Source organism: Protobothrops mucrosquamatus, unplaced genomic scaffold (genome assembly GCF_001527695.2).
Source record: "Protobothrops mucrosquamatus isolate PMUCROS unplaced genomic scaffold, P.Mucros_1.0 scaffold874, whole genome shotgun sequence".
NCBI classification, from domain to species: Eukaryota; Metazoa; Chordata; class Lepidosauria; order Squamata; family Viperidae; genus Protobothrops; species Protobothrops mucrosquamatus.
Window position 1 is genome coordinate 999,796 of NW_015387128.1, and position 15,969 is coordinate 1,015,764.

The 15,969-nt window shown below is 37.6% G+C and overlaps 1 protein-coding gene across 1 annotated transcript in view; it reads right to left on the reverse strand.

Moving 5' to 3' along the window:
- UGCG (UDP-glucose ceramide glucosyltransferase) overlaps nucleotides 1-15,969 on the reverse strand; it is a gene marked incomplete in the record, with an annotated part of 42,288 nt that overhangs the window by 13,890 nt on the left and 12,429 nt on the right. Inside the window, 1 exon segment of the mRNA XM_015819210.1 lies at nucleotides 10,198-10,339. Coding sequence (XP_015674696.1) covers nucleotides 10,198-10,339 — 142 coding nt within the window.

A 15,969-nucleotide genomic window follows, 5' to 3' on the forward strand; every position in this document is an offset into this window, starting at 1 on the left:
ATAATATAATGACAAAACTCTACAAATCCCCAAAGTTTAAAAAGATATTTTGAGCCTCTCCTGAACTTTAATAAGGAAAGGGCATGTCTCAATTCCAATAGATGTTTATTCTATAAATTAGGCCTCACAACAGAAAAAGGAGCATAGTACATATTACAGCAAAGCCTGCAAAAAGCACTCCATGTGTTATTTGAGATCGTAGGATGGACTGTACAGGAGGAACACTTCTGTAGATAGCTTCAACCAAAGTCTTGTAAGGCTTTGGAAGCACATTTTTTCAGCACAAGGTATATTGGAAACAATTAAATAAAGACACCTGGATTTTCACAATTATATTTTTATATGTACCTAACATTTAAACAACACATCTTTGCTTTAGGAATCTTTTAAAAAGAGCATTTTAATAAGTACAAATGGAATTTCAAACGTAGTTTAAATTGCTATCAATTTATATATCTATAACATGTCCTGTAATTTCTTGGCTTAGAATTAATTTTGTTATATTGCTGAAGAAATTTAAGCAATAAATTTTCTGTAAGTATTTAAAGTATTTAATGCTGAATATGTATTAATGGAACGGATTAGAAGACAAGCATGTTTTTAAAATTGGAGGAAGAAACATCAATAACCTGCATTATGCTAATTCCATTAGCCAAATATGCAAAAGATCTGCAAACTCTAGTAATAAAAGTTAAGGAGCAAAGTGAAAAAATGGAACTAAATAAAATATAAAGAAGACCAAACTCATGGCAACAGATAGAACCAGCCTCAAAATTGGCAATGAAGATTCACCGTAAAGGAACAAGCAGTCAAGAAATATCTCACAGCCTAGCAATAGCAACAGTACTGTACTTAGATTTATATACCGCTTCATAGTGCTTTACAGCCTTCTCTAAGCAATTTACAGTGTCAGCATATTTCCCCCAACAATCCGGGTCCTCATTTTACCGACTTTGGAAGGATGGAAGGCTGAGTCAACTTTGAGCTGGTCAGGATCCAACTGCTGGCAGTTATTTATTTATTTATTTATTTATTATTTAGATTTATATCCCGCCCTTCTCCTCGTAGGACTCAGGGCGGCGGACAATCAATTAAAATACACAAATAACAATACAGATTTAAAATTAATTAAAAGGAATATTAAAGAATTGTCCAATTTAAAATATTGATTAAAACCCCTCTAAAAATTACCCTAGGCCAGTCCTGCGANAACCCTGATCTCTGGGGGCAGTTCATTCCAGAGGGTGGGAGCTCCCACAGAGAAGGCCCTCCCCCTTGGGGTCGCCAGCCGGCACTGTCTGGCCGACGGCACCCTGAGGAGACCCACTCTATGGGAGCGTACAGGTCGATGGGAGGTAATCTGCGGCAGGAGGCGGTCTCGAATGTATCCGGGTCCGATGCCATGGAGCGCTTTAAAGATGATAGTCAGCACCTTGAAGCGCACCCGGAAGGCCACAGGCAGCCAATGCAGCTCGCGCAGCAGCGGGCTGCAGTTGACAGAGTTAGCCTGCAATACTGTGTTCTAACCACTGCACCTCTTCAGTGGCACTCTGTAGAGCAGCCCTGAACGCCGTGGGAAAAGTATTCAGGTGCCAATCAGATCTATTCTAGAAAAATCAAATTGCGCAAGGTATGGTATTCCCTGTGATACTCCAAGGAAGTGAATCTTGGACATCAAAAAAGTAGGATACAAAAAAATATTGATGCTTCTAAATTAAGAAGTTTGGGAAAAGACTTCTGAGAACACCATGGATAGACAAAAAAATCTAACCGATGGATCATTAAACAAATTGACCCAGACTTCTCATTCAAAGAAAAAACGACCAGGCTCAAATTATACTACAGTGAGCACATTATGGAAAGATCTGGCTCTCTGGAAAAGTTGTAATGCTGGGAAAGGTGAAAGGAAAGAGAACAAGAGGAACATCAGAAATAAGGGGACTCAGTTACAATGGTGATGAGTATGTACATGGAGATTCTTAATCAGCAGGTCATGGTTGTCCCAAAAGCGTCTTTCAAAAGGCAACTGGGCTTTCTTGTTTTTTTTCCCTTGAAAACGTTTCGCTTCTCGTCCAAGAAACTTCTTTAGTTCTGACTGAATGGTGGGGAATGGAAAGATTTATATTCTATGTAGTCATCTAGTGGTCAGTCCTTAGCTCTCTGAGAGTCATTGAGGCCATTTGGGGGGTTATCTGTACCCTCAGAGTCACCTGAATCACGAATAAAACACACGAAACAGAAGAACCAATCCAGATGACAGGGGACAGTGATATGTTACAGAGAACTGACTGATGGAGGAGCTTACTCAAACAAAAAATAATGTTTCCCCTCCCCAAAAGGACTAAATTTTGCAATAACACCAGAACAACTACCACTTGTAGATTTCATCACAGCCATAGTTAACTATCAGGAACAGCAAAGTGGTAGAACCAGAGGCAGAACAATTAAGGATGAGGGGAGCTGCAACCCTTGCCAGTGTTAAAACACCCCCTTTCAACCTCACAGGAGAGCAATGACATCTCTAGGAAGACACCCAAGCATCACCATCTTGCCAGCTGATAAAAGAAGATGCACAGTTATCCCAAACACATGACTACAATGCCAAACAGTTTTCTGAAGGACACTGCTACATAAGAGATTCTAAAGGTGACCCTATCGGTAATTAAAAAGGTCATCAATTTCCTGAAACAACTACTGAAGGACAATGCCATTGACAAGCCACAATACTACTGCCTTTACCCTGGGGAAGCCACTCCATGCATATATGAACTCCTCAAAATCCACGAAGAGGGAACTCCACTCAGAGCATCAACTCAGTCACTTTCAACACTGCAAAACATCTAACCACTTTATTAGCTCCTCTGGTTGGCAACACCACCCATCAAATCAACAACTCACAGGACTTTGTCAGTAAGGTTTGGAAACTAAAACTGGACCTTGATGAGACATTCTTATGATGTCACTTCACTTTTCATCTGAATTCCAACAAATAAATCTGTCACAATAATGAAGAAACAACTGCTATAACACAGGGCTTTTCAACCAGTGGTACAGGTACCACCTGTGGTACATTGGCACCTGGCAGGTGGTACGCGACCATCCTAGAAAAGTGGTAGCGGGGGAGGGGAATGAGCTGAACCGTTGGCAGCACCGCACAAGCCTGAGCGAGAGATGGCTGGAGCTGCAGGGCTGTCAGGGCTCAGTGGAAGCGCAAGGATCAGCGCCAGGCTCCAGCTGGAGCTCGGCTCTGATCCTGGTACTTCTGCTGAGCCCTGAAGAAGCACCAATCAGCTGAAAAGCAGCACTGATCCTGGTGCTTCTGCTGAGCCCAGAAGAAGCGCCGATCAGCTGGAATGTTGCAGCATCTCCAGGGTCTTGTGATTTACATTCAGATGCTTAGCAACTGATTCATATTTATGACGGTCACAGGGTCCCGGGGTCATGTGAAGTGACTAAAACCTGCTGCAACCACCCAGCAGACGGGGGAAATAAAAACTAAACACCCCCCCACCCCACCTCCGCTGCCAATCCTCAACAGAAATGCTCACAACAATGAAAACCTCAGACAGGAGGAAGAGCGCCGCCTGGCGGGCAGGCAGGTGTCTTGCTCGGCTGCGGCTTGGGGGGCACTTTTTTCAGTGCCATTGTAACTTCGAACAGTCATTAAGTGAACTGTTGTAAGCCGAGGACTACCTGTACTTTATCACTTTTTCCTTTTTTTTAATCATTAAGTTTTTGACACCTTCTAGGCTACTGGTGGTACTCGGATATTGCCATATCCTAACAGTGGTACAATGGGTGAAAAGGTCGAAAAGCCCTGTTCTATACAACTTAGCTTTTGATTATTAATCTTCCCATAACAGGAAAGATTCCGTTACTGAGTAATATTTTAACTTAATTTCATATATGAATCATCTGCTCAACGGAAAAAAAGTATCAAAAATAATGCCTTAAAGCAGCGGCCCCCAATCTCTTGGGCACCAGGGACTGGTTCTGTGGAGAGAGATTTTTTCGTGGGCCGGAGGGGGATGGGGTTTCGCTTGTTTGCACAGCCCAGTTTCTGGCATACCGCAGACCAGTGCCAGTGCCCTGCCTTAAAGTATCATTCAATTTATTGTGCTACATTATTGAAAAACATTATTTAAAACTTGAGTGGTTACATTCAGCTAAAATAAAATACCAAGCAAGAGGAAAATGAACTTCTAAGTTAATCATTACTAAATACTTCCTAGTCTCAACATTATTAAGTAGAAAGACTGGAAGGTTGAACGGTATGATTTTCTTTAATCCCGCTTGCTATCCAATCAAAATAGTTATGCACTTTAAAAACACTTACAAGGTAGCTTAGAATCAAACTGGATAAACTATGCACACTTTTTTTCCATATCATAAAGATGGCTACTAACACAAGCCAGATTAAGCTTTATACTGCTACAATATCATGAGATTCTAACAGCTTCACCATGAAGATAAGATCCAACTAATGTAACTTCACATGTTTTATCACATGCTAAAATAAGTATAAAGACATCCAGCAGCTTTGGAAATAATTGCAAACTTTGATAAGACTTTCTCTTTTTACAAGCTTAATACTTTACTTTGCTTGCCACATATGGAGCAATGTTTCCAAAAAGACTTAAGATTCAGAGATGAATAAGATTTCAGAGATATATGTACAGATGTATGTTCAGAAAGCTGGGCTTTAAGCCATTTACAGTTTTAAATATTAAACTCACAACCTTGTGAAATGAGCCTGGAAGATAATTATGATTGGAAGATGAAATTCCAATAATAGTCTTGTACTTTACTTTGAACCAATTACAATTTCCAAATAGCCTTTAAACATCAAGCTCATATATTACATTCTTAAAGATTTCCAAAGTGTGACAGACCAGCAATCTTCATGTCGATGTGGTTGCAGCTGAAATATCAGCTGAAAGTAATAAAAGATTTACAATACGATAAAAAAATCTCCCCAAATGAAGACCATGATATTAAGAGAAAGTTTAAATTTTTCCAGAAACTTGAATATCAGTCAGCCAATTGAGTAATCACCTAACTATATATCCATTTTATTTGAATTAAATCTCATATTTGTTCATCCTTATCTCATCCATTACCATTTCCAAGCATTGACTTCCACTGCCCTGAATGCATCTGCTAGGCAAAAAAACCCCAAACCAACAACCTTGATATCAGTTCTTTGGATACCAATATTTATTTTTATTTCTACACATACGCACATCTTCCTTTCTCCCTTCCTCCCTCCCTCCCTCCCACTTTCAAAGAACTGATTGTCATATTTAAAGCTCTACACGGCTCCAGACTGGATTCTCTATAGCAGGGGCCCCCAACCCCTGGTCCGTGGACCAATGCCAGGCCGTGGCATGCCAGCAACCGGTCCGCACAAACAAGGAAAGCCCCATCCACAGGATGCAGACAGCACACAAAACCATGCCCTCCCTGGTCCGCAGAAAAATCTCTCTCCACGGAACCGGTCCCTGGTGCCCAAAAGGTTGGGGACCTCTGCTCTATAGGACTCTATAGGATTGCCTTGGGTCAACTGCCTCTGGTTCTCACCTACATAAGAATCTTGGTGGGGTTCTGAAAGTGGGCATTCTTGACTACTGCCCCCATGTTTTGAAATTCCATTCCCATGTCCAGTCTGTTCTTTCACTCCCGGCTTTCCAGAAAGCAGCTAAAATTTGTCTGCTCCAAGTAGCAGAGAAGGAGGGCTTACTGTGTCTGAAACTAGCAGGTGCATAACTTTGTCTATTGTTGATAGTTTGGATATTGCCATTAATTCAGTTTATATTGCATTTGAGTTTATTTATTATTGCATTTTAGTCTAAGATTTGTTTTTGATTGTCAGCCACTCAGATCCTTTGAGAGCAGAGGGCATACAAATAAAATAAGACCATCACTCAATGGTATATTAGCAATAATTCCATGCACCACTTCCTGAAAATGGCCCATTACATCAGAGCAAAGCCTGTAATCTGATCACCAGTATTTCCTCACGCCCAACTCAGTGTACATCTAGAAGAATACCAGGAGTGATAATATAAAAGAGTACAGAGAAGTCGAGGAAACCCATTTTTTCTCAAAAATCATTTGGGAAAACACAACACTTGCCTCTTGTTTCAAGCACACTTTTGTCGAGTCTCCTCAATATCTCAAGAATGCCATACCACCTTCTGAACTTAGCAAACTATTCCTTCCCTGCAAGATTAACCAATCAAACAAAAGCTTGAGCACACAAAGGCTCTGGCACAAACAACTGAAATTCAACCAAAAGAAATTGGTTCCTGACTTATGACATTATATAAATTGTAGAATTGAAATCCAGGAAACAAAAACACGCTTACTTGATAATATTCCATCTCTACTTTTTCAAATATAATCATCATACCCTTTTTCATTATCCTGCAGAAATCAGGAGGAAGCATTATCTCTTTTTATATGGAACAGAAGACAAAGTTGTATCCAACACACACACACACACACACACAAACACACACAGAAAAATTAGTTTAAAAGACACTAGGAATAACCCAGAATTAACCACAGCGAAATTCCATTTGTATTTGTTAAAAGGCTCTTTTGTAAGATTCAGAATAAAGCTTAGATTCTGAACTATATTTATCTTCTTCCCACGGCAGTGAAAGATTCCATAAATAAGCAAGATTTTAACGTATTACTATTCATACATTACTTGCACAGCATAAAAATGATAATAAAAAATGAACATACCAAAAAATATATAGGACATATGGTAAGTTCTTTAAAGGTACCAACTTTACAAAAATATGTATATCCACATAAAGAAAAAATTCTTAAATTCTATTTTTTTCAAAGATGCAGTGTAAAATTAACTGCCTTAAAGAACACTATGTTTCTGATCATCTCATATTGAGACCAATTCTACATTTTTTCATAATTATTCTCAGAGAATAAGTAGAAAAGGTGTGCTGTAAACTTCAATGAAAAAGAATGGAGGACACTTATACATACTAAATGATTGTCCCAATACCATTTTTGTTTATGATATCAGCAGAAAAATGGACTTAAAGATGTTAATATGTGGTAAAATTTATACCAAAATTTGGAATTTATTAATACATGAAGATCTATGGATTTATCAAATATGGGGTATAGTAAATTATTACATTATGATGGAAAAATTGCCTGGAGGAATATGTGTTCTTTCTCTCCTTATGCATTGGCTTGCTATCAATATAATATAAAGGCTTAATATTTAATCAAGACATATTTCTGTCTTTAAAAACAACATGCTTCCCCCCCTTTTTTTCTCATATGTTTGGGTATTTCTCTTAAGAACTATTCATGTAATTTCAACCTGTTTCAGGACATGCTAAAATGAATATTAACACACTCAGCTCTGTATGAAATATATTATTTGTTTTGTTGCTCCCGTTTTTGGAATAACAAAAGCAGTTTTGCAAATATTGCTTCAGTCATTATTCATGGATTAAAGAATGCTGTCCTTCTGATAAATTAAAAAAATATATAGAAATTTATATTTCTATAGTTCAGTAACTGGTTAGTTTATAAAATTTTAATTTAAATCATCTGCTACTTAGCAAAACTATTTTTGTTTGGCACAGAGCACTACATATATATAATTTCTAAATTTTTGCTTTGGAACTAACTGAATTTTTTCCACATATATCAATAATCATTGAATGATTCCTAAAACCCCTTGCCATTCATCATGCTAGCTGTGGTTGATAAAAATGTAAATCTAAAGGGCAAAGTTTGCCTATTCCTGACTTAGCAGTAACGAACAACAGAGTCCTATTTATTTGTTATTATACTATATGCTGCTTAAGTAGCTTTATTTAGGGCTTTTCCTACTGGACTTATTAGAGTTATTTTTTAACACCTCCTTTCCCTTTCCTTTTTCAAATCGAAGACAATGACCCATTTGCAACTTAGAAAATCAAATTAATCTAGTGTGCTATTATTTGAATTCCAAAAATAATATTTTAACTAAAACATCTATACATTTTAAATAATCCTGGGGATTTGCCAATGATTACAACTTATCTCAGACAATATTAATCAAGGCAATATTAATTAAGGTGTTGCTTAAATGTTGGTAACTTATTATTGAATTTTCAATATTTTTGCATAAATGTGACCCAAAATGTAATCTGTTCTTGATCCAAGCCCTAAAGTTAGATAAAAACCCAATTAAGCAAATTACTCAAAAACTTTGTGATGCTTGATAAAGTTCATAGACCATGCTTTTTTGAAACTGTAAAACAAGAAGAAGGAGCAATGGATGTTTAAGAAATTAATGTGACAGGAGATTTATAATACAAATAGATCTGATGGATAACTTATTACATAAAGGAGATGAACAGACTTTAAATCAGGAAACTGATTTGGATAATTTTTTTCTTCTGAATATAAAAATAAATTCTGCTAAGATAGAAGAAAAATCTGTTAAAATTCTAAAGGATTTTTACTTTGAAACACAGATAAAAATAAATTACCTCTGGGACTTTTTTTTGACAAAGTCAAAGAATAATTTTAAAAAACTCAGAGAAGATTTATGAGATTGACTTGTTTAATTAGGTGGTTTTTTAAAAAATTATATCTGGTTGTCCTTACTGGACTTTTATGGATAAAGACTGATTGACAGAGCATTTGGACTTTGTTTTTCTTATCTAAGAAATGAACTATGAGAAGAAGACAGATTATGAAGGCAATAGTCATAGCTAGTTGCCCTTGCTGGACTTTTGCTGATAAAGATTGATTAACGTGGCATTTTGATTTTGTCTTCCTTAACTAAGAGATGAGCTATGGAGAGAAAAGAGATTATGTTTTATTTAGAGACAATGATAAACTATTAAAATTGTTTTTACCTGCTGGGATGAAGAGAGAAACTATGTTATTCTTTACATGTGTAATACATAATACAATTCTTTGCAAAAACTTTATACTTGTTCATTTATTCATTAAGGAAAATGGTCCTCAAATAGTAGAAATTTTACTTTCTTAATTTTGAAGTTTTCTAAATATTAAAATGATTATAATTTGAAATGATTATGACTCAACTGTGTACCAAGGCTTATAACATTACAATAAAAGGGGGAAAAAAGAAAAACAAATACTGAGAGCCAGTTTGGTATAAGAAACTATGAGTTCTAGTCCTCGATTGGTCATGAAAGACAGCTAGATGACTTTGGGCCAGTCATTCTTTGTCAGCCCAACCCACTTCACAGAGTTGTTACTATGAGGAAAAATAAGAAGGAGGAGTATTATATACTTTTGCTGCCTTGAGAGATAGAGAAAGAGTTACAAATCTAATAATAATTCTGACAAATGGATTGCTCCTTCCTTTGTCCTCTGAATTATTCTGAAAACTGGCACCCTCAGGGAATTTATAGCAATATTAATATCAATAGTGTTTAGACTTATATATCACTCCATAGTGCTTTACAGCATTCTTTGGGTGGTTTACAATGTCAGCATATTGCTCTCAACAATCTGGGTCCTCATTTTACCAGAAGAATGGAAGGCTGAGACAACTTTGAGCCCTGTCAGGATCAAACTCCAGTTGTAGGCGGTTTGGCTGCAATACCACACTTTAGCTACTGTGCCACGGGGCCCTTTTATTTATGAGCATAATTGACTTAATTTACAACTTTACGAGTGTAGAGTACTTAACATTATCGATTATTTCAAACTTAGAAATACCTTGTATCCTCATATATATTAAATATGATGTGATGTTAATTATACAAGAAGCCGATAAATAAATGAACATTCATCTCAGAAATCCAATCTACTGGCGAATCTGTAGTCCTGAGGATACTGTTAAATTATATCCTTCTCTGGTTATTTGATTTTGTTTTTGGTGCCTTCAAGTTAGTGTTTATCCCTGGTGACTGACTGACCAAGTCCCCTCCAGTTTTCTTTGCAATGTTTTTCACAAATGGTTTGCAACTGCCTTCTTCCTAGGACTGAGAGGGAGAGAGGGAGAATTGGCCCAAGGTCGCTCAGCTGGCTTTGTGCCTAAGGAGGAACTAGAACTCATGTCTCCAGTTTGTAGCCTGATGCATCAAACTGTCTGTCTATCAAGCATTAAAATATTTTATTGATCAAGATAACAAAAACACAGAACGCTATATCTTTTTGTTCATTAAAAAGTACTTTGATACATACTTTGGGATAATCCAGTTCAAAGAAGGTTTCCAAGTTGTTAATAAGATTAGGATCAACACCCTTTAAAGGCTTCAAAAGTGAAACACCTGGAAGCTTGCTGTATGGTTGTTTATCTGTTGCTTTCTTGTTGAGGTGTAGGTGCCTAAAAGAAAAAAGTGCCATTTAAGAAATGCAAGAATAAAATGGTAATTAAACTTTAAACACTCCTAGGCAAATATTCATGTTTGCCTTGTCGGTTTCATTGCAGTAGCAACTTTTAAGCATACAAATCTGCTCTAAATAAGATACAGAAAATGTTAAAGGAAATCTCATGCAAAAATATGTAATAATGCTATAAGTCAAAACATTGATACTTTCACATCCATTCCATATTCCTGATTACATTAATGTCCTGAAGATGAAAGGGAAAAATGAATAGGTCAAATATTTTTATTTTATTCTAGCAGTCTATGTTTGAGAGACATTTCCAAATGCCAACACTTCTAATCTTCTGTCTCAGAAAATAACATGATTCAAATAGACAAAAAGATAGAATTATTCACTTTTATTCACTCCATCAATCCTAAGAAAAATCCCTCATTGTCATAGAGATTTCACTAAAAATAAATCCAAACAGTAATGGAGGATATTCTACTGTCAAATCTACTCAATTCACGTTAATCATTAAACCCTGCCCTACCCTTTTTTTCACAGTCTGGAGATTTCTTTTTTTATATAACTAAATGTATGTTTACCAGATGTTTAGAAAAAAATCATTTCCAAAAAAATATCTATGCTTCAAAAATGAATTCCGTATTACTTCAGCAAACATGTCAACAAAAAAACAAAATATGCAATATGAACAATTTCATTGTAACAGTAATCATAAGCCACTGATAGTGGTTTAGCTCCAAAAAATGAAGAACATTTCAAAAGAAACAATTTCAAAGTTAAAAACTTCATTTTTAATATGAACAGATTATGAGTTTTTCAGAATACCTTGAAATAACTGTTTCAAGCTCAAAACACTTCCAAAATGCTAAAAAAATCTTGTGGGAAAAAAATCTTGTGGGAAGCTACTATGCACTCCAACTAAGGTGTTTTAAATTTAATTAGAATGAAAACATCTCTACCTACAAATATGAACAATGTATGCAAGAGTACCACAAAAAATAGCCTACATTTATAAAATTCATATTAATGTTCAATTTTTGTCACAAATATAGATTTGTGCATATATGTATGTTTTCAAATATAGATTTGTGTGTGTATGTTTGTATATTAACTTTACAATATAACAGGTGTTTGCTTATACAGGTACATGATTGAGGCATAATACTTTAAACCAGCTATTATTGCTTGGTTCCCAAAAATATAAGCAGGATTTTATATAATTATATTTGTATTTGAGTAGGAAACCATCAGGAAATGCAGAACTATAGTCTAGAGCAGGGGTAGGCAACCTTGGCTCTTTTATGACTCGTGGACTTCAACTTCCCGAATTCCTGAGCCTGCATAGCTGGCTCAGGAATTCTGGGAGTTGAAGTCCACGAGTCATAAAAGAGCCAAGGTTGCCTACCCCTGGTCTAGAGTCTAGACTGAAAAGGTGAAATAAATCTTGGAAGAAGACAGTGAAAACTATTTCAATACTGCTGCCAAGGAAATTACACAGAGTAGGTGTTAAGCTCAACTGGAAGAGACATGTACTTTTTATTTCCATATAAATCACATGTGCATGCTAAAAGAACAATTAGAGAGAATACCACAATGTGTTTGGCCACATTTTAGCACACATCAAAAATGGCACTATGTACTCTAGATTGGAATTAGGCAAATCACTAACAACCTTAATTTCTCCTGGCCAACCAAGAATCTTTTTCACAGCTAGGTTTGATGTGCTCTTTTTAGCTTAAATGGAGTTTTACTAAAATTCCTATGAGTCAAAGATTGTTCCTTGCTGCATTGGAGGCTCTGAAACTATCACCCACATGCTACAGTATATTACAATTACAAACATGAAAGTGGAGGAAGCTACAGATATCAAATTAGTTAACTGACTATATCAGCCTTTCTCATTCTAGCCATCCCCATGCTGGCTTGGAGTTGTAGTAATCCAATTCAACTGGCAGATGCCAGGTTAAAAGGCTGGATAGTTAAAACAATTATTTTTCATTTGGGGTTTCACCTTAGCCTTTATTTAGAAGAAAAATTATAGGCCAGTTACAACTAAGCAACAGCCAAATGAGCAATATGCATTGTTTTATATCAGTGGTTCTCAACCTGTGGGTCGGGACCCCATTTGGGGTCGATCGACCATTTCACGGGGGTCGCCAAGCAAGGCTGTCCGCCATTTTTTTGTCCGCCATTTTTTCCCCTTTTCCGGCGGGTGCCTTACCTCCCTTGGGCTGGGCCAGCTGGTGGTCAGCCTGCTCCGTCTCTGCTGCTTGGCAGCTACGCCTCGGCCGGCGCAGGGGGCAGAACCACGCATGCGCGGCGCTCCCGGGCAGGGAAAGTCCTTGACTTACAACCAGTTGGGTAGTCCTCAACTTACGACCGGTTTAGTCCTCGACTTACGACCGGTTTAAGTCCTCGACTTACGACCGGTTTAGTCCTCGACTTACGACCGGTTGGGGTCGCGGCATTAAAAAGGTTGAGAACCACTGTTTTATATGCTAATAAATACTAACATGCTAATAATATATACTAATCATACTCAATCCATATTGGAACTGGTAACCTCTGATAACTTGTACCAGCTCCCGAGCATCAGCAGAATACTTTCCCTTTCAACTAATTAAATATAGTCTACTATCCTGAGGTGATGACAACATTTCTTCCTTACAACACTCTGCAAGTCTGTTAGAAAAAGCACTTTCCCACATACCTAGCAGATAACCCATACTTAATTAAAGATTTATTTTCTCCAAACCTGAATCCTGTTCTCTCAGCAATTCTCATCTGCCAGGGCTCCATAATTATATTTCTTAACTCTTTTGCCACAAGCAAGCTATTTTGTACACTTATTCCATCTGATGGTTTTATTTTTCCACTTAATGTAGAATGCTGAAAAGCAATTTCTCCCATGTATGAAACCAAATTCCATTTTTAATTAAGATATACCAAGATCTTTCAAAACATACTAAACCGCCCATGTTACACTCGTAGGTCTATCTAGCTCACTGTAATCTATAATAATAAAAATTATTTTGTAGCTCTATTTGTAGATGCCCAGGACTGAACCTGGAAACATCTACATCTGTAGGTTTAATGTCAGGCTATAGACCTGCCTACACAAAATGTAGGTTTATTATCTGTGTTTTCCCATTTGCTCTTTATCTTACCTGCTATAGCAACTTAAGCAGCCCCCCATTTTATGTTATTTGAAAGCTCTTTCTCTTTGAATATTAAAGATACCTGCATTAAAATGTAGTGGTACAAAAAAAGAAAAAAATAACAGGCTTTTATCAGTTTTAGCCACAGATATTGAACCCAAATCAGATAAGCTACTCCATCTTCATTAGAGTAAGAAAACACAAAATACTTCTGTTTGAGGCATTTATAGATATTGATTCCTTTGGGTAGGAATCAACAGGTTTCATTAATTACTAAACATTCTTACTCACAGACAGTTCATTCAGTAGTGAAAGGGAATTTGTCAATTCTTCAGAACAATCTGAATCCTACAGTATTGTGACCTACAATTTAATGCGAGCTTCATCTTAATAAATACTTGAAGAAGGATAGATTAGCGCTTGGAGAAGATACATTAATTTACTGGGGGTAAACACTGCAGCACAGACTGATTTTTTTTCTAAGCTGGTGGTTGCTTTTTTTCTTACAACCATGGAGGCATTCATGCCTTTTTGCTGAATCTGCTTCTCTTTTCTCCACTTTACCAACCTTTGGTAGCTGGCCAGATTTATGATTTATACCAGGGATCAGCAAATTACAGCCTCAGGGCCATTTCCTGTTTCTTTGAAGTCCTCAAGATGATGGACAAGTAGGGGGCAGATACTAGGCCCAAACCTCAGCCACGCTCCCAGGGAGAAGAGCAGGTCAAGAGGCAAAGGGCTAGAGCAGGGTATCTGGGGCAGCAGGCTATCAATGGCCTCCTTGCTGGTAGGCCTGTGCTGTTTTATACTACACAAACTCTTAGTCCAAGGGTCCCCAACCCCCGGTCTGTGGACTGGCACCGGTCCGCGGCATGCACAAACAAGCGAAGCCCCATCCAAAGGATGCAGGCAGCATGCAAACCATGCCCCCTCCGGTCCACAGAAAAAACTTTCTCCAAGGAACCGGTCCTTGGTGCCCAAAAGGTTGGAGGCCGCTGTCTTAGTCAACAGCATTTGTCTTTTCTTTGTTTTTTTTTTCCATTAAGCTCTTTCTCTGTAAGCTTTACAGGCCTGTTCATTTACTACTCTCTCTTTGATGCCTTACCCTCAGCTACGCCTTCAAGTCCAAGTAACTGCAGAAAGCAAGCACTGTTTAATTTAACTTTTCAAAAACAATACTAGGAGCTACAAAGCATGTATACAGTTTAGGAACGGCAAAAGGATTTTTGGACAGCCATAGTTTGATTGTCTCTTAACATACACGATACAGGAAAGATTGCCAGGCAGCTAGCTTTATTTCATTCAATGTCTCACAATGAGAATATATCTATATCTTTATCTATTAACTATACCCCTAGCCATATAGCTATGTACCTGTATAGCTTTAGTAAAGTTTTGCTAGGGTTTATTACAGCATGTACACACACACACAAATACACGCACACACACCAAGGTAATAACAACAGACTAATTTTTTCCTTTATCAGCAGTAGCCATCGATTGTGCTGTCCTTCTGGACTGGCTCCAGGGATTAAGGGTGGGAGGCATGAGAGAGCCAAACCCTGAGGGCTCCTTAGTCTAGAAGGGCCTATGGCTAAAACCCTCTCCCCTGCCCCAACACCAAACGAGCCTGGCCATATAGGAAAGAGAACCACTGCAAAACAGTGCTCCCCACCCCTAATCCCTGCAGCCAATCCAGAAGGATACCACGGTCGATTGCACTGTAAGCCACTGAGAGATTCAGGGCTTCCCCTGGTCCAAGCCCCCCAAAATTCATCCACAACCACAACAAAAGCTGTAACCTGCCCTGAACCCAGACTGTTATGACTGGAATTGAGCCCAGAATTATGATTATAAGTTGTGACAACTATATTGCAATTGTTAAGAAAATCCATTTCTGCAATGCATGTGTTTTGCCAGAAAGTAGACATAAATGCTAGTTTCCACCCACCCCCCAAAAAAAGAATTGTAAATCATGGTCACATGACTGCAGGATGCTTCAAATGGCCAAGCTGATTGCCAAGCACTCAAAATGCGATCACATGACTGTGGGAGAACTTCGAATCTGAGTCAAGTATCTTGTTTTGGGTCGAACAATTGCTAAATGACAAGTCTAGGACTACCTGTATATACATGTCTGGGAAACATGGGGCATCTTGCAGGAAAGAAGAGGAAATTTTGAACTAAACAGTCACCAACATTCTGCTTTTCTTATTGAAATCATATATTATTTCAACCAGAAATATTTTATTTATTTATTTCCATTAACTTATATGCCGCCCTTCTCCCCATGGGACTCAGGGCGGCTCACAGCATGTTAAAACAATATAAAACATTTCCCCTATAAAAGCCAATTAAAAACCAAATATTTATAGCTGTGTCTTATTAAAATCATTAAAATTGTCCCTATTTAAAATTCACCCTAGGTCAGTCCCGCTTGCTGAAAAAGCCATGTCTTGAG